Here is a 19,432-nt window from a genome sequence, read left to right as displayed (position 1 = left end):
GATACAGCGTAATTAAGCCACAACACAGCAAAATCAAGCCACAACACAACGAAATTAAGCCACAACACAACGAAATCAAGCCACAGCACAGCTAAATCAAGCCACAACACAACGAAATCAAGCCACAACACAGCGAAATTAAGCCACAACACAGCGAAATCAAGCCACAACACAACGAAATCAAGCCACAACACAGCGAAAACAAGCCACAACACAATGAAATCAAGCCGCAGCACAGTGATATTAAGCCACAACACAGCGAAATCAAGCCACAACACAACGAAATTAAGCCACAACACAATGAAATCCAAGCCACAACACAATGAAATCCAAGCCACAACAAAATGAAATTAAGCCACAACACAACAAAATCAAGCCACAACACAGCGAAATCAAGTCACAACACAGCGAAATCAAGCCACAACACAATAAAATCAAGCCAAAACACAACAAAATCAAGCCACAACACAGCGAAATCAAGCCACAACACAACGAAATCAAGCCACAACACAGCGAAATCAAGCCACAACACAACGAAATCAAGCCACAGCACAGTGAAATTAAGCCACAACACAGCGAAATCAAGCTACAACAACAAAATCAAGCCACAACACAGCAAAATCAAGCCACAGCACATCAAAATTAAGCCACAACACAATGAAATCCAAGCCAAAACACAATGAAACCCAAGCCACAACACAACGAAATCAAGCCACAACACAGTGAAATCAAGCCACAACACAATGAAATTAAGCCACAACACAACGAAATCAAGCCACAACACAGCGAAATCAAGCCACAAAACAGCGAAATCAAGCCACAACACAACAAAATCAAGCCAAAACACAACAAAATCAAGCCACAACACAGCTAAATTAAGCCACACTAAAAAGAAAATAAGCCACAACACAATGGAAAAGCCACAACACAACGGAAATGCTCCCGACCACTAGGGGGCTATCGGAGCGCAGTAAAGTTAGTCCACTGTTGTAGACTCTGCAATCTTACAAAGATATCAATACCAATTTTAACAGTATGTAACCATTGTATATCGACATGAAATATTAATTCAAAACCACCTACATGCATAAATAGCTGCATATTTATACTCAAGAATCCCCGCTAACACAGCGCATGATGTCTAAGGGAATGTCTGCCAATTCCCCCATGTGGTAAAAACTTATAATTTGAATTAATTAAAACTTTTTTAAACAAATTTTCACTTTTAAAAACAGACATGTTCAAATTCCAAAGCTTGATTGTATTGGTAATAATAATTACAAATGAATACAATGTCATACAAATTATAAGTTTCAACCACATGGTGGAATTGGCAGGCATTCCCTTAGGCGTCATGCGCAGTGGTAGCGGGTCAAAGCATCCTCGAGTATAAATATGCAGCTATAATGCATGTAGGTGATTTTGAATTAATATTTCATGTCGATATACAATGGTTACATACACTTAAACTGATCGTAGTATTGATATCTTTGTAAGACTGCCGAATCTGAACAGTGGCAAGGAAAACTAACTTTACCGTGTTCCGAGTGCCCCCTAGTGGTCGGGAACCTTTCCGTTGTGTTGTGGCTTAATTTCGCTGTGTTGTGGCTTGATTATTTTGTGTTGTGGCTTGATTTTTTTGTGTTGTGAATTTATGTTTGCTTTTTAAATTTCGTTGTGTTGTGCACTACTGGGCCACCGTACTACGGCCTTTTATACAGCAGGTTATTTTTAAGGGGGTAATCCAGCCCCCGGAGAGCGTACCTTCCATAGGGGCAGCCGTTGCTAACCAAGCCATCACCTGCTGTTAGCATTCCATTGACTCCCATTCATTTTGGCATCACTTTGACAGCGAATAACTTTACATCTGAGGCGTTTAAAGACTCCATTTATCCATTGTTTATTTCTAAAGAAACATGAAAATGTATAAAAGGCTCCATTAACTTGTATCTTACACTATTGCCCTGTAGAAGCCGTTTTTTTGTAAAAATGGGCTAACGATTGCGTCATAACCACGCGACAACCGGCGCACAGTAGAGGAATAACCGTATAGACAGAAGGAGAAGCTCGCAGGCAATCTTTTACTGTCTATGAGGCAATTTATTAAAATAAATAAATACTATGCAAAACGACAAAATAATTAATCAGAATACTTACCAAATGTTGCTCCTGCTCATGCTCTCCGTTTCTGCAAGATTTGGTTATTCAGATTTCACTTAGCACAACTACTAGAAGGCTTACAACTGTCAGACAGGTTGCTCACGTCACATCTACGTCGTCAAGCTCAGTCTGAGGCTGCGCAGAACACTCTTGCTTCTAACTGACTTCAGTTTTCACCATGGATGTCTATGGGGTCGCTATGTCCATTTCTTTTACTGTCTATGGTTCTTTTGCACCTAGACAGCACTTAATTTGTAAACCTGTTTGACCACAAGCCGCGTTTCCACCGAAATTACCCGGAACAATTTGTACCAGGAGCTTTTTTTACAGGAACTGTTTTCCCCCCAGACCTGCTACTGTCTGTGTTTCCACTGCAGTCTAAAGTACCGTGAAGATTAGGCAAATTAGTCCGGTGATGTAGGACTGCGCGCGTCCCAGTCAGCGACGGACAGTAATCATTTTTGCGTGACACTGTTCATACCAATAACAAGTATGGAGGAGATGCAAGCAACGCTGCTTTTAATGGTTATGTATTGGTTTGTTGTATTGGCTCGTAAAGCTAGGTTTAAAATAAGACAACATATGTTATTATCAGCTATTACGGACATTGACCGTGCGATTGCTGAGACGATAGCGCGCCATCGGACAGAAATAGCAAGACTGATATTTACTGAATGCAGAACGAACCTCGCAAAAGACTTTTAAAAATGCTGGTTGAAATAAAATGTTGCGTGAGCTCAACCAATCAGCATGTTCAGCGCCCAAGTCCCACCCCCGAAAGTTCCCGAACTTTGAAAAAGTACTACCCCGGGAGCAGGGACTTTTGGAGGGGTAAATATTTACCCGAAACTTCATTTAGACCCTGGTTCCTGCGGTCGAAACACACTGAGTACCACCCCAAAGTTTTCTAGTTCCTGGGGAAAGTTCCTGCGGTGGAAACACGGCTATAGTGATACTGTAGTGATATAGTGATACTGTCCTTCTCAGACATGGACTGCAGACTTTTCAAAACAATCTGTCCGACACTGTTGTTCTTCATGAAAATGAATTGCATGTAAGGTCAGAGACAGGACAGATTAAAGATAATTTGATATTTCAACTGTTAAATTGTAAAGGCCTGGTCACACCAAGAACAATAACTGTAAAGATACGATAACTGTTACTCTTCACACCAGCGAACTATAACGTTCTGTTTATGTCATGTGTCGCTTTAAATGCTCAAGCTCTTTACAGCTGGATGGATTCTGATTGGCTGTCTTTGCTTTTATCATTCCCAGGAGAAAAAAATTCGGAGGTGCTTTCCAGGTCTCAAGTTGTTACCAACAAAACTCAACGGAACTTGAGACCAAAGTTGGCTAACGATGCTTTTGGTAGGTGCACCTTTGAAAGTAAGTCCAACAATATCGTTTCTCTGTTCCGTAATCGTTACAGTTTTGGTGTGGACTGCTATTCTTTTATATTCAGAATGATTTTTAGAACTATATCGTTATCGTTTGTGATGTGATGTGAATGGTCTTAATTTAAATCCCAGATTGGCTGACTTTCAGCAAATATAATTTAAAGGATTAGTTCACTTTAAAATGAAAACTACCCCATGATTTACTCAACCTTATGTCATTTAAAACTAGGGCTGATGGGTATTGACACAAATTTCATGATTCGATTAAATTTGGATGATTGGATCGACAAGTTTGAGATTTGATTCTGATTCAATTTGATATTGATTATTTTGGAGTTTATTGGTACAGTAGGCTACAAGGCAAATTTTCTCAAGGAAAAAAATCTCGCAAACGGCGTTTAGCTGTATATGTAAAAATGTTGTATCGTATCAGCGTTTCGTCCACACGGATCCGGCATTTTGGGAGCATGAAACCGGGTCCCAGAGTGGATAAATCTGAAACACGCCAATCCGTATACTTTGTGAAATGGTGATATTATCACGCCCCGCACGGCAAAGAAGGGATACAACTACGGGCACTGGGCATGCGCACATCAATATTGCGACATTTCATTACTGTATTTACATTATTATAAGGGTCACTTTAGGGTTGGGGTAGGTGTAGGCATTAAACACAATCTGTAAGTAGCAAATTTATTTATTGTTATTTTATTGTGAGATTTTGCCTCACTTCCGATAGTTGCTGTACCCCTTCTCCACAATTCTTCTTCTCCGTTGGTGGCAGAATTACAGCGCCACATACGGGTCTGGCTTGTATACTACATCATTTTGAGTCGGTTTCAGTGGTTTCGTGTGTACGCAGATATTTATAGGGGGAAAAAAGATTGGAGCTTTCCCTATCCAATCTTTTTTTTCCCTATAAATATCCAATATATTTCCCCCTATAAATACCAGCTGGCTTCGTGTGGATGTGACCTAATGCTATACAGAAGTCAGTTAGTAGGCTTTACTACACTGTAAAAAAAAAAAAAGTTGAGAAAACTTAAAAGTTTAAGGCAGCCAGCTGCAGAACATTTTTGCGTTTTCTCAACTTATGGTCAATTAGTTATCTCAACTTTTTTTCATGTTAAATAGTTGAATAAACTTTAAAAGCTGAATTTGTCAGACAAAACATAAGTTGGATTTTTTTACAGTGATTGAAGGTTAAAATGAGTTTGAATACTTTATAATTAACCTAGATATGTTTCTACTCCAATTCGTTTAAAAAAAAAAAACATTTGGCTGTCGTAAAAAACTTGAGGGATTTATTCAAACATAGCCTACAGGCCTAAACATCACGTGATATTGTTACAAGCTGTTTTATTGACGTATTTCCGTTGTAGCTACTGGATCATCTGATGTTCATTAATTTTTATTTTTCGCTGTAACTAGTAGTCGAGCGCATTGAGCTTTGCTTGATTTGAGGCAACAGCGATCTGTCACACCACATTAAAGAGCGCCAAAACCCTATTTATTGTTTGAATTATCCTACATAAATGAATGGACATCATTTAAATCTTAGACTTTGTTTCATATCAAAAGTAACAAAGCTTATTGAGTATTGCATGGGAGGTGCATTGTTCCGTTCATTCATAAATTGAAGAATAAAAGATTGATTCTTTGGATTTAAGAATCGAAATCTCATTCATTAAAATAGGGAAATCTATATTTTTACCCAGCCCTATTTAAAACGTATTTATACAGTCATGGCCTCAGTGAGAGAGTTTGGTGTTGGTTTAGCCTAAAAGTATTCTTACGTTCATGTACTGAGGTTATTTTCATTGGCTTTTATCTGTATGTAGCCTGTCACCTGTCAAGCCATTATCCACAAAGAATCTTTTGATCATTGCTTCCTCTTCATTTATTGCCTTTAGGTCATTTATCTCTATACGTGTTGACAAACCCCTCTTAAGCTTTACGCTTTTGCGGTAAAATTGTCTCAGACACAAGATAATAATAATAAACCTTTAATTTCTTTTTTCTGTACAGTTACTTTTAGACTGGATTGAATTTAGGTGTTGAATTAAAACAGTTGACACACTTTAAGACATAGTGTACTATACAGTGTATTTTTCATGGTGATGTAAATAAACAAGAACTTTAATCAGTGACAAATGCTAACAGAAAAACTCCCCAAACTAGCTAGACACACTCCATATCAAAGCATATACAGTGGACCAGCATGAAATATATTTGAACACTTAAAAATGCATGGATGCCTTTGCATTAGATAACAAATATTACACCAAATTAATATTAAGTGGCATTCAGTCATGCAAACCATTTTATTAGGTTTTAATTTACAATAAAAAGTAATTTGCACTTTCTGACTTCGTCAAGTGTTGGAAGAACATGTGCATCCTAAATTTGTTTTCAGATGCCACTTTGTGTTTTGATAGTTTATCTAAAGCAATGAAACTCATAGATTTTAGGTGCATTCCCTTTCCACTGCATAACATGACAATTATGACAACAAATGAGAGAAACTCTATTGAGTGAATTGTCTTTGCTTTGGCTCAATGTCATTATTGAAATGATTGATAATGAGCATCACAATATCACTTTCCTCTTTTGCTTTCATGGTCATTCTACAGTTCATTATGCTTTCAGCATTTATAATCCTGCATGCTGGAGGAATAGCATTGTTTGCTCTGTTCTCTTCTGCATGAATGCACTTTGAATGTTCGTGTCTCCACAATCACTTTACACATGATGCCGTAACTCTGGTAAATCAGTACATGCCACCACTTAAAGTGTTTCCTGAGATCCACGGCTGGAAGCAGAACATATAAGGATAGTACGGGAATGACTGGTATAAGGGAGGAACAGACGGACTGGGCAGCTCCTCTGCGTTATATTGCCTCTGGTCGTTTCTCACCAGTACCTTCACTGCCACTCTCTTTGCCAGGGCTGTTGTGGGAGTCGTCGCGAGCTCGGCTGCCATTTGTCGCCGTTTAGTTTTGTATCTCCTGTTCTGGAACCAGATCTTCACCTGTGTCTCGGTCAGTTTGAGTGCTCCTGCCAGGTCGGCCCGCTCTGGGCCAGACAGGTACCGCTGCAGGTTAAAGCGCCGCTCCAGTTCATACACTTGTGCATGAGAAAACGCTGCCCGAGACCTTTTTTTGCTCGATTTGGAGTTGTTTTCTTCAAAGTTGCAGCTCTGTGGTTTCTGTTGGTTCATGTTGTGATCTGTATAGATGGACAAAAGTAGGTTTAGGCTTGGAGAATCATGTTGTGGACCATATGAAGAGTTAAAAAATACCATTAGCTTAATAGGCCTATCATGCATAATGTGGACTGCATGGGTGTCCACAAAAAAAAAAAAATGCTGGGTTGTTTCAACCCATGTCTGGGTTAAATTTGGACAAACCCAACCAATTTTAAACCCAACTATTCGGTTTACACAACCCAGCATTTTTTTTTTTAGAGTGAAAGCAATGAGAAATGTAATAATCTTAGAGGAGACCGGGTTGTGTTTTTGCTTCAACTTCTGCTATGTGTCTTAAATGTTGATTATATTACATATATAAACTGTAAATTAGTGTCAAGTACAACAAGTGCTGTTTTTTAAACCCCACTATCATTTAAAACATGGATATAATCAATGCAGTAATTGAATTTATTGTTGTAATCAAATGTATTAATTATTATTGCCTTTCACCTTCCACTTCCATTTAACTTGAAACTCTTTACTTCAAAAAGGTCACAGTTTTACAAATATAGACACAAACATATACAAATATAAACACAAACATAGGCTAACAATTAAAAATAATAACAGTGTCATTTCGTATCAAGGATATTTCCTGTTTTGTTTTAAATATGAAAATCTTGCGTTTGCAAATTAAAGGAGAACCAGCTTCATGTTGATGATAGTTCTGTCCTTTAATGTTCACTAAAATAAGCATAAATCTAATGATATTTCTATTTGTGAAAAGGTAGGCCTATGTTCAAGACAAAAACGATGTTAAGCATGATTTCATGTCTGTCTTATTTGATTTGTTAGCATGGATGTTAAATGACAGAACTATCATGTGAATTAGCAGTTTGTTTGTTTTTTTGTTTAATTTTGTTCTATTGAACCAACACATATCGAACAAAATGATGCTGTGTGCTATATATTTGCCACAAATCACGCTGTTTTTTTGTTTTAGGTTTTTATAGAGGTTAGATTTTGCTATTTTACGTAGGCTATTTTATAATTGTATGCAATTGTAGCCTATCTGCAATTAAAAAAATAATAATAATAAAATCCTTAAAAAAAATTCTGCAACTAGGAATTGAGTGATGCGTTTTTTTTTTGTTAATACATTGATTTATCACAATAAATCAATGCATGAAGGCGAAAATGTCAGGTACTGACAACAGCACTCTTTGCATACACGTTAATGTACGCAGTTTATGAATATAGACCTGTTTTGTTTTTCTAAACTGAACGTTAATCTGTAGCAGACAAATATGGGAACATTACACTTTTTAAGAATTAAAAAATAATAATAAATATAACCCGAGTTACAAATGTTGAAATATTTTTTTACAACACTGCAGTCTCGTAGGCTATATTAATAAACTAGTACTGAAGTCTCACCGTGTCGTCTTTCTAGTGAATTGTCTTCTCCTCCTGTTGATTCTTCCTCGCATGAATGTTGGTCTGAGGATGATGAGTCCAGCACGAGCACACAGGAAGAAATGCGCCTCTGCGCGCTCTCGGCTCCAGCGTTCCTCACAGGCAGAGATGAGCTTGAACAATCCCGCGCCACTCTCTCCCCATGGACCCTCTCTTCTGCGTATTCCTCATCAAGACGGCAACTTTTCTCGCAATCAAGTCCTTGGTTTAATATGTTGTGAATGGAAAAGGATGTGCGATTATTCGCCATTTAAAACATTTACGTAACCTGCTCGTCAATTTTCGATGACCTGCCGTTTTGCGCTTCTATTTGGGAAGCTGCTGCGCTTTCATGGCGATGGATTAGTCCACAGTATAATGGGGTTCCTCTTTACGTGTCTTTTAATTGTTGAAAAACTTCTTCAGACCCAATCAACAAGCAAAGTGTCAGAAAATGTCATGTGTGCATCAGTCCCCTCTGTTCTCTTTCCAGACGCGGTGCCAATGGGCTTTCTGGAGCACTTCGCTCCTCCCTCTAAAATAGACGTGTAGAACTAGAAAACCTATCGAAATCGGTTTACTGCCACATGTTCTTACTGGCTTTGTTAGTTTGTTTGGACATTTATGTTTTTCGATGACAAAGAAGGATGTTTGAGACTAAAAAGGAGAAATATTTTTTAGAAAGAGTTTAAATTGTGTATATGTATCATTTGTACTTATAGGCCTTTTCAGACGTTTTTGAGAAACGTTTATAAGATTTTCTAATAAAAGAAAAACAGCACACACAAAAAAAAACCTCTTTTAAGTGGTTAAAAAGTAGCCTAGCCTACTAAAATATTTGCACTTTAAATACAGCGAGGGTGCACTTGATATTTTCGAAAACGTTTTCATACATAGAAATAATAGCTTTGACTTTGAATAAAATGACTTTGACATATATTTTAGATAAACATCTGTCAACCGAATAAAACAACGAATGCCAAACATATATTTGTTTCTGGAATTTAACAGGATTTTTTTTTTTTTTTTTTTGCCTGAACAATTAACATAGACAAAATTGATTTTAAGTTGGGAATCAGAATTTAATGTTAATTATAGAAGAGGTACAAACAAGGCATTCATTTTGATATTTTCATATTTATGAAACTCTGTATATACCCTACACACACATACAATGGGGGTCTCAATTTCAAAGGTACCCTAACGCTGACTAAAACATAAAAATAAGACCATAAACCCTCAAAATATAGGCTAAATAGCATTATTTGTGTATAGCCTGTGTACATCTCAAAAAGCACTTAATATTTAATATTTTGTTATTTATTAATGTTCAACATTTGCATTGCTAAAGTTATTCGATGACTAGATTAATCGAATTCTTTGTTTTTATTTAAGCTTTCGTTTCACTGTATAAGGCAGTTTCAGACATGTTCCGGTTTTTAATTGTATTAATTATATAAGCAGTTAGTAATTAGACGTGTATTCTTGTCATCTTTATAATTCGAATTCTATTGTTCTAAAACAAATTGAAACTCAAAATATAAAGCCGAACTTAAGGACTGAAACTTTTTTCAGCTTCTCTTTCCCCTCGAAATGCTCTTTAGTAAAATTCAAACGTTATTTTCTATTCGTTTGGACTACTTTTATAGGCTACTAGACTGATCATACACTAAATATTTATCAAGCATGCTCATGTAGCCTAATACGCTAGGCTATTTAAATATATCTTAACTGAAACGTAGTTTATTTTATAAACTTGCTTTATTAACAGTGGATTGTACATTTCCATCTTGAATTCAAGAATGTGTTTTTAATGATTGCTCTAAATGCTTATTTTTTTCGTAAATTATAAGTTGTAAAGAAATGAAAATGCATACAATTTTCAATTTAAATGTATTTCGCGTAAACGCTCTTTATCATACCTGTAATATATATATATATATATATATATATATATATATATATATATATATATATATATATATATATATATATATATATACATATATATTTAATTCATACACGTTTTGTGAAATCTCTCTCGGTTTCTGTCAGGGTTTCTAATGAGTTACACAGAATAGAACATTAATAGGTCATGTTTACAGCGACATTCCTATAAATGTGCGTGTTTCGATTCTGTATGACATTGTAAGGTAAATCTCAGTTTGTTGTAATGGTTCTCAAAGCTATTGTTCTCCCGTTTGTGTTTATGAAATACGATTGTAGCGCCTCCTTGTGGCCAGCTGGTGTTCATCTGCTGTCCGTGTGTTTGAATATCTGGTTGACCAGCCAATGGCCTGCTTGAAGCAGCTAGAAACTTCCAGTATTCCAAAAACGTCAAAGCGTTTTATTTAAATAATCCTTTGTGACAACATAAGTAGGCTACATGCGGTAAAGACAGTATGCTTGATGTTCTGTTTACACCGTTGTAAATAGCTTATGCTTACAAAAAGGTGACATATCCTATAGTTGGATTGTACTGATTATGGTTGTAATTGAGAGTGGGTTTTTTTTTACTCACCCTATGATTTGGAGCATACTCCGTGTATAAGACGTGTACTAGTGCTGTCAAACCATTAATCGCGATTAATCACATGCAAAATAAAAGTTTGTGTTTACATAATATGTGTGTGTACTGTGTATAATTATTATGTATAGGCCTATATAAATACGCACACATGCATGTATATATTCAAGAAAAAATATTTATATTTATAAATAATTTAAACCATATAAATATATATACAGTATATACGTAAATATTTCTTAAATAGCCTATATACATGTATGTATGTAAATATACATAATAATTATACACAGTACACACATATATTATGTAAACACAAACTTTTATTTTGGATGTGATTAATCACGATTAATCGTTCGACAGGCCTAATACATGTATACCTTGAGTTAAAGGTAGGGTAGGCAATTTTCCGAGAGGCTAGCAGCAAGCTAGCTTTGAAAGCATAAGATCCCACCCTCCCTCCAGAGTGTCTCCAAAGCCACGTCTCCTTCAAAACACATGAGCGCGTACAGCAGGGAGCAAAAAAAGGCGTCATGAAAGACGGCGTTAAACTACTTCATGTCTCAAAGCACATAACATTATAATAATAATGAACATAAACAACTTAAAAAGCTCTGACCTGTACCACCTGACTGCTGCAGATTCATTCCGGCATTAGTGTTGCCATTGAAATGCATAAATTCGAGTCAGGAACTTCTCTGAGTATAACGTCACGGGTGTCAAATTCCATCTCTTCTAAATTACAGTTGGCTGAAGGCAGCATGAGCTTGCTGTTTTGGTTCAGGAGGAACTTTAAAAGGTGGCTGCTGTTTTGCTGCTTGATGACTGATGTCTGTGCATGGCAAGAAATGCGCTGATGACGTGTGATGTCTGCGCGAATAGGGTGCGCAGAGGTATAAAAGTTGACATGTAGGTATACATCGTACCATTGCATTCACACAGAATACAATATTTTATGGACCTATCCACAGACGATATAAGACCACTAAATGTATTGCTATCTGGATGTGAAGATACATTTCAACCAGCACAACAAAATGTTTCTGGAACAAATCACCCAACCTGCCTTTAAAAGTTCATTCTTTAGGACAAAAATATGACAAAAACTTGTGGCGCTTGTATATATTTGGTTGAATGTCTCATGTACTAATAGCTCACAAACCAAACTAAGCCAGATAAGTGGTTCATGTTTAACAGGATGCTATTCTTTTGTTTGCACTTCCACCACGGTCTACCAAATAAATATTACTCTGCTTTTGTTTATGTTGAGTAAGCTATATCACCATATTGGGAGGTCTGAAATGTTGTAAATGTTTTTCACTCTGAAGAAACCTTATAACTCATCAGGTCAGTTACACAGAAAAATCGTCCGGGGGGTTGCACATCAGATTCAGTGGCCAAGTTTATTACTTTATAGATGTTTCTGACGAATATAGTGATTCATTTATGGTCAAAGAAGTGGAAAAAAGGTCAACTTTCACATTCATCATATTCTCGGAACAAAGAATAGCAATCTTGATAGGTAGGCCTTCCTCGGCTTTATGTTTCTAAACTTTCTTATATTTTGTGTAAATATTTTAGAGGAAAATCAGCTATCGTGTGCAAAAAGTGTGATTGGATGGAAGTGACCAGCAGGGGGCGCTTTCCACCCTGTAACACTCAGGGTAAAGGTGCTGACAGTATAAATTACATATAGGATAACACTCAAAGCTGTGGTACTCAACCTTTGTGGATATCTCGTAAGATATGCCATTTATCACACAGAGGTTTCTGACAAAATCAAGACCTGTTTATCTGCCAGTCTTTCCTCCCCGTAAAATGCAAATGTGTTGTTCATTATCTGTGTAAAGTTGTGATGTTTGAGATCAGTGAAATGACAACAGGTTACACAAGCATTCAAATGCTGTGATTTATGCGCTGCTGGTCATCACATTCACACATTCGCCCGTTTCCACTTTCATTTTCAATGTATAACTCAATGTTAATGGTTTCAATGTTAATTGTCCTCACTTTAACTTATTTACTTAATGTCTTCTTGTCCTCCATAGACAATAATTTGTTTGCAATTCAGAAGATGGATCCAATGGCCTTATAGCTTTGACCTCATGTTCTCTTGAAATAATTATTGTGCTCCAAATCATCTTTTCCTTCCTTTTGTTTATCTCTCTACAGATAACCAGTCCATATATACATTTTCCTCCTTCCTAACTGGTTTAGGACGTCTGATAATTGTTAGTAAGATTTCAGTAGCCTACATTCTAAAAAAATGCTGGGTTAAAAACAACTCAAGTTGGGTTGAAAATGGACTAACCCAGCAATTGGGTTGTTTTAACCCAGTGAATGGGTCATTTTAACCCAGCGGTTGGGTTAAATGTTTGCTTAAAACAACCCAATTGCTGGGTTAGTCCATTTTCAACCCAACTTGAGTTGTTTTTAACCCAGCATTTTTTTAGAGTGTAGTAATATCTCAGCTAACAGGGAAGCGTAACGTTAACGTTTCTTCAAAGTTATCTGGTCTTTAATAATGTACTCAAAACGTTTGCACAAAAACAAAACGATAATGCCATACATCGTCCATTTTTCCTGAAACGTTTTAGTTGGACGTTCTTCTAACTATTTGAAATGTTATAATGTTGCCGAATGTTCCCTTAACGTTTCATTATCAAGAAAGTTTGTTATAAAACATTACAAATCTGAACGTTCAGAGAAACATTTTAATAAAACATGATAACGTGTTTTTCTTAGATACGTTAAAACAAGTTCTAAAAATGTTAGGCTATAAAAAACTATAATAATATTATTTTACATTTCATCTAAATGTGGTCACGCCAGCAGAGTTTCCCATGGCTGAGTTTTAACAACAGATGAAATCTGACCGGCCAACTAATATTTGGCCAATGACACATCTTTTGGGGGAACTAACCACACCCTCTTCTGATATTCGTCCAGAAATCCTTTCTATAGATTCATATCTGTAGTCCAGCACTCTCTATAGCGGCTCATCCTGAGGCATCGCCGCTCTGTCGCCATGAGTATTTACACTGAAGTGTCTGGGCCACTTACCCTGACAGCAGGTATGCCCAATGGCCTCGCAGTAGCGATGGGAGCTGTTCATCCTTGCTATTAGTAAAGACAAACCCCCCGACGACTCTGTTTACTTTTCTATTAATCTTCATTATTAGAGTGGGAGCTCTGGTGAACCCGTGAATGGGCTGAAGGATAAACGAGTTACGCCGCGCGTAATGGCCGAACATATACTTGTTTCCATCAAAAGCTTTGTGTTTATTATTACGAAATCAAAATGATGAATTGTGTAGCCAGGAACTGAAATTCAGTAAATCCAATGAACCACGCCATTTCATTTTTTAATTGTTGTTTTTTAATAATGCTTTTTTTTATAGGCCTATAATTTCGTATGATTTTGTTTCTGTTCAGAGGCTGAATTTAGGCCCAGATCTCCTGGTGTTTGTTTCCACAACGCGAAAATTGCCTAGTGCACAATTGCTGACCTACACACTGTAAACCCCAATAAGTTTGCAAAACTCAAAACAATAATTGCCTTACATTTTTGGAGTTAAGAAGTTTAAAGTTTTAGTAAGCAGAATTTGCTGATTTTTATTTTGTAAACATAAATTTGAATTGCTTTGACCTTGAAATATTTGCGTAAGCTAACGCAATTTAACTTAAAAATATCATGTAATCTCAAAATTTTGGTAGTGCAACTTGACTAGTTTTATATAGCAAATTCAATCAATGTTACCTTACTAACTGGTTACACAATGCTTTGATAGCATTAGCATAAAACTTGCTGAATGAGGACAGCAATAAAATACTTTTAACATATACCTGTTCTCAAACTAATCTCATGCTCCACTCGTCAGCATGATGGTAACCCTATACAAAAAAAATAATACAAAAACAACAACAGCAACTACAACAGCAACATAACAAAAACTCTTCTAAACTAGCAAAACAAGTATCCCACTTAACGTTATTCTTGCCCAAAAAACATAATGTAACACTTGATTTTAGCATTTACTGTCCTTTTTGAGTCATGGCAAAGCATGCTGGGAAATAGAAATCCTAGTTTCGGTTAAATTTAAGTTAGTCTAAATTAAAATAAATAAATTCATAAAACTCAAAACAATGACACAATTTAGATTAATTAAAATGTGTCAGTTCTGAGAACTCAAAATAAAACAAAGTTCTTAATACTCAAAAGTTAATTTGTTTGAACTCATTTGTTTAATTTGAGTTGGCACTACTCAAACCAATTTTTGTACTGTTTTTCCAGTAATGTTTAATAACTCGGATTGATTTAATTATGATTGCACAGCTGAAAGTAATGTCAACGATTCGGGATAAAGAAAAAAAAAAGAATTAAGGGAAAGGTTTTACAGTGACTAAAATCTCTCTCTCACAAATGCTTATGTGATTAAACACGGTGTGTGTCATAAGGCTCTGCAGGTACATCCTATAACAACATGCAATGCCTTCTGCACACATGCAGGCCATAGTGGAGAAGATTGGAACCTGCCATTGGAGAAAGAAGAAAAAAGAGGAAGATTGAGAGAGTGGGGAATAATAGATTTGAAATCTCCCTTGTTAAGCATTATTTATTTGAAACCAATTGCAGATCACGTATTTCTTGTGAAATTGTTATTACTCAAAATATTTCATTATCTCAAATGCAATTAGTCATAAACAAACTTATATTCTTGTCTGACAAAGTCAGGTTATTGAAGTATCGATTTAAAAGTTTTATATCAGCACGATTTTTTCTCTGATATAGTGTGTATTGCTTTTAAAAAAAATCAAGTTTTTGTCGTCAAGCCGTTTGTCTGGAAAACTGGGGAACAAAAGCGAATGATCGGGTTAATTGTGCGCGTAATTAGTATACGAACATATTCAAATGCTATTTAAACAACGATGTGTTTGGGAGCCTTTTTAGAAATGCAAATTAGGCTGTTCTGTATATAGTTATAAATGTTTTAATGTATAATAAAACAAAAGCTTATTGCATACGTCTTTTTATTTTGTTTAACCTTATTTAACCATGAACGAAACCCTTTAATTTAAAATGTAATTTTGACTCAGATTATTGCTCATATCATAACTACGGAGAATGTTGGCGGAAATAGTTTTTGCGTTATGGATTTTGTCTTTGATTTCTATTAGTCACTCAATTCCTTAAAATTAAACATTGTAGGCCTAACTTAAATGTTCTTTAAAACTAGACTCCGTGTATCAAATAGTAAATATTTTAGCAGGACCTTTTAAAAATAAAGTTTACTGTTTTTATTTTTACAATGTAGGTTTGCACAAAAATCACACACACCATTGTCAATATTCGTAACATTTCTTAGGTAATACCTTTTTATCTATAAGTGCAATGAATGAGAAAACAAAAGTCTCTGAGTATGAATACAATGGATAGACCCGCAAATGTTCAGGGAGTATGTTGTCCAAATTTGTGGTCTAAATTGCTATGAATATTCATGTGCATTCGTTCAGCCATCATAGAATGGTTGCTAAAAGAAATTCACTCAAGTTTATACTGAAATGGTAGACTATACACGACCCTAGGGCCTATAACACATGGGTAACTGTGTGCTAATATTGTAAAGTTGTCATTTATTTACAGACGGCTGGGTTGCAATGGCACTACCATGCCCGGATGCCCTGCAGAGTCCCTTGGCACGCGGACACGGGTGTGCCTTGTGATGTCTGAGGTTGAGAATATGTTCCGAGGTTGTTCAGACTCATGCTCATCAGCGCGTTAGTGGATGTGTTTGCCGGGAGAGGTGGAAGGCTGGGATATGTACAGCTGTAAGGGTTTGTGTAAGCGGCGTTATTATAAGATGAGTAGCCGTTATATGTGTACGGGCCTGGGTTCACCGCGTACGCGGCGTTGTAATTCTGTGATCCCGTTAAACACGGTTTGCCATCCCGGACCAGGACCGGCACCGCCACTCTCCTGGGCGGCGGCGGGTGATGGTGCCCTGCCATTTCCAGTGTTTTGTCTTGGCGCTGTCGCTTGCATTTGTATCTGCGGTTCTGGAACCAAATTTTGACCTGCGTCGATGTCAGTTTCAGGGTACTAGCCAAATGTTCTCTCTCAGGAGCCGATAAATAGCGCTGCTGTTTGAAGCGCCGCTCGAGCTCAAAGACCTGCGCCTGGCTGAACAGCACCCGCGGCTTCCGGCGCGTCCTCTGCCGCTGAGCGCGCTCCGTGTCCGAGTGCGCCTCACCATCACACTCCGGGGATCTGATGATGGCACCGCAGCTTTCTATAAAAACAGGAGACAACAAAGATGCAACGCGAACAAGGTCAACTCTCACGTAACGTGATTAATACGAGTAATGTCCTTTCATAAACAACAACAAAAAAAATTGCGCATTAGCATGCATGAGCCGAGTCTGGATATAGGCCTTTATACAAAGTTTCTTCTCCTTAAGGTTCTGTCACTTAGACAAATCACACAGACTGTGCGTTATTTAAGAAATGAAAAATTAAACGAATTATATGATTAAGATGCGTAAAATAGCCTACAATCCACAGTTTAGTCAAATTATCCATAGTATAGTAAAACAAATTTAAATCAAGAGAGTGCGTGAGTTAATGCAAATTATGAAGATGTGCAGAGGCACACAATTGCACATAAAACGCAGTCAATGTTATTTATATAATAAGTATATATTTCATATATGTAGGCCTGTGTTTATGTATATATACGTTGTCTCTGACAGGGTTAAACCGAGAAAAATACAAATATAATTCTAAATTTCATAACATGCAATAGTCACATTAAATGTTAGGCCTATATGAATGATACAGCTTTATCATAGTTGTTTATTTTAATATAATGACATACTTTAACGAGGTTATTTGTTTCGACTTGCATTGAAGACGCATAAAATAGGCCCATCCAACGTTGCTCTTTTATACAATCACAAAACAGTTTTTTTCCTTCAAAACTATAATTTAAATGTTTTGTCATGTTTCTGTGAAAAACGTTTGATAGGCCGGATTAATGCTAGTCAATAACCTCAAAGCTGCATGGCTCATGCCATTTGTAATATTTGCAAAAAATAAGAATAATACTTTAGGATACTAAACAACAACTACATTGACGCTTTGAATGATTCTGTTTTAACAATTCTGTTTTTTTTTTTTTTTATCCTATGATATTCATAGACTCGTGCAAATCGATCTCCTCGTCAGTTTCAAAATTCATATTAATTCTCGTCGCTTGTAAAACTCAAATCACCCACTCGTTTCATGGTCCTCAAGTTCATCTTCAAGTTTAGTGTCGACGTGTCCCAGGGCCGGATGGACGAACATCGGAGGGGAAAGGCTGCTCTCCACTAAACTGTCCTGCATGGAGAGAGAGTTCAGAAAAGACATCTTCTCGTCGTTCTCTGAGAAGACGGGGCTGTCTCCACCTCCGAGAAAACAGGATGATGGTGCCTGGAATCTCTCCTGCAGTTCCGGATGCAGTTGTGCGGGGTGTTGCGCGGGATGCAGAGATTGAAGGTGGCGAGATTGCTGCTCCAGTTTCAGTATATCCTTCACAGAAAACGGCGTGGATGTAGCCGGGCTCGGAAGCATCATCAGGCGCTGTTGGATTACATCTACAATGTTATTCCTGATTCAACTGGCAGCTTCGAGAAGTAAGCCCTGATGAACAATTGTTTAGATAACCAACAATTTCAAGTAAACATACCTAAATGTGTCGATTAATCTCCCATTTTGTCATGGCTGCTTGATTTGCATGAAGAGAGGTGAGGACCGCCACTCGTCGGTGTGAAACTGTTGTGTGTTTTTCTTGCAGTCCGGCAGCGCAAGGCAGTTCTTCTGCCCGGTGATGTCACGTTACCGGGGCGGGATGTAATGATCCTTCCTACAATCCACAGAGGAAACGCATAGCCTATACAGTTTCATACCAGCAGAAAAACAGCCTCTAATGTCACACGATAGGCTACTTTTTTTTCGAAAGCTGCAACGTAATTATTTATGCATCCTTTAAAAAAGAAAAAGTTCTTGCAGTTAGAAAAAAAAAAAAAAAAAAAATCTTATCAAGAACATTTTTTTTTACTGTAGCATATACAATTTTGCCAATTATCATAATTTTTTTTTTAGATTAAAAAGGGTTTTTCAGATCAGCATTGATAATGTTTCTAAACTAGAAAATGTTATGGCATATCCTTCTAATCGGAACCTTAATTTTAATAGTGTGTCTGAATAATTCCGAATGCAGTATCATATAAAATTGATATATGAAATAGCTCAAGAATAAATTCTCCCACAAGGTACTTAAGAAAATGTAAATCACGTTAAGTGATTCGTCATGCTTTTTAGGCTCAATGCAAATTCATCTCTTCTGCACAATTTAACCATGGTTGGACTGAAGATGTTTTCTGTACTATACAGATTCACATGTGAACCTAAAAGAGTTTTATAGCCTTCTTATGCCATAAAGTAGCTACTGGTGCTTTAAAGAACGCAACTTAAAACCCTATATTATGGCATCAAGAGTTGTATGTGTTATATTTTTCCCCCAATGAAGCTTATACCTCATTCCATAAGCTCCAAGAAAAAGTTCTTAGAAGAGACGGAACCCAAGTTGCTGAGGATGATTAAAGAACGTAAACTTATTTTGAATTCACCGCATATTCTGTGAGTTTTCTCGCTTAGCCT

General features: G+C 36.8%; 2 protein-coding genes across 2 annotated transcripts; both read right to left on the bottom strand.

Moving 5' to 3' along the window:
• Positions 1–5,551: 5,551 nt before the first annotated feature.
• Positions 5,552–8,691, bottom strand: nkx3.3 (NK3 homeobox 3). The gene is made up of 2 exons (XM_079842291.1): positions 8,187–8,691; positions 5,552–6,787 (listed from the first exon to the last, which is right to left on the bottom strand). Exons 1-2 carry the CDS (start codon positions 8,473–8,475, stop codon positions 6,330–6,332), a joined length of 747 nt encoding a protein of 248 aa, XP_079698417.1. The 5' UTR covers positions 8,476–8,691; the 3' UTR covers positions 5,552–6,329.
• Positions 8,692–15,334: 6,643 nt separating this feature from the next.
• Positions 15,335–18,595, bottom strand: nkx2.3 (NK2 homeobox 3). The gene is made up of 3 exons (XM_079842201.1): positions 18,459–18,595; positions 18,007–18,352; positions 15,335–17,021 (listed from the first exon to the last, which is right to left on the bottom strand). The coding sequence occupies exons 2-3, from the start codon at positions 18,344–18,346 to the stop codon at positions 16,396–16,398; spliced, it is 966 nt and encodes a 321-aa protein (XP_079698327.1). The 5' UTR covers positions 18,347–18,352; positions 18,459–18,595; the 3' UTR covers positions 15,335–16,395.
• Positions 18,596–19,432: the final 837 nt, after the last annotated feature.

The sequence above is a fragment of the Gobio gobio genome (genome assembly GCF_949357685.1).
Source record: "Gobio gobio genome assembly, chromosome: 18".
NCBI lineage: Eukaryota > Metazoa > Chordata > Actinopteri > Cypriniformes > Gobionidae > Gobio > Gobio gobio.
The sequence above is the reverse complement of the archived record's forward strand: the minus strand, read 5'-3'. Positions and strand labels throughout refer to the sequence as shown.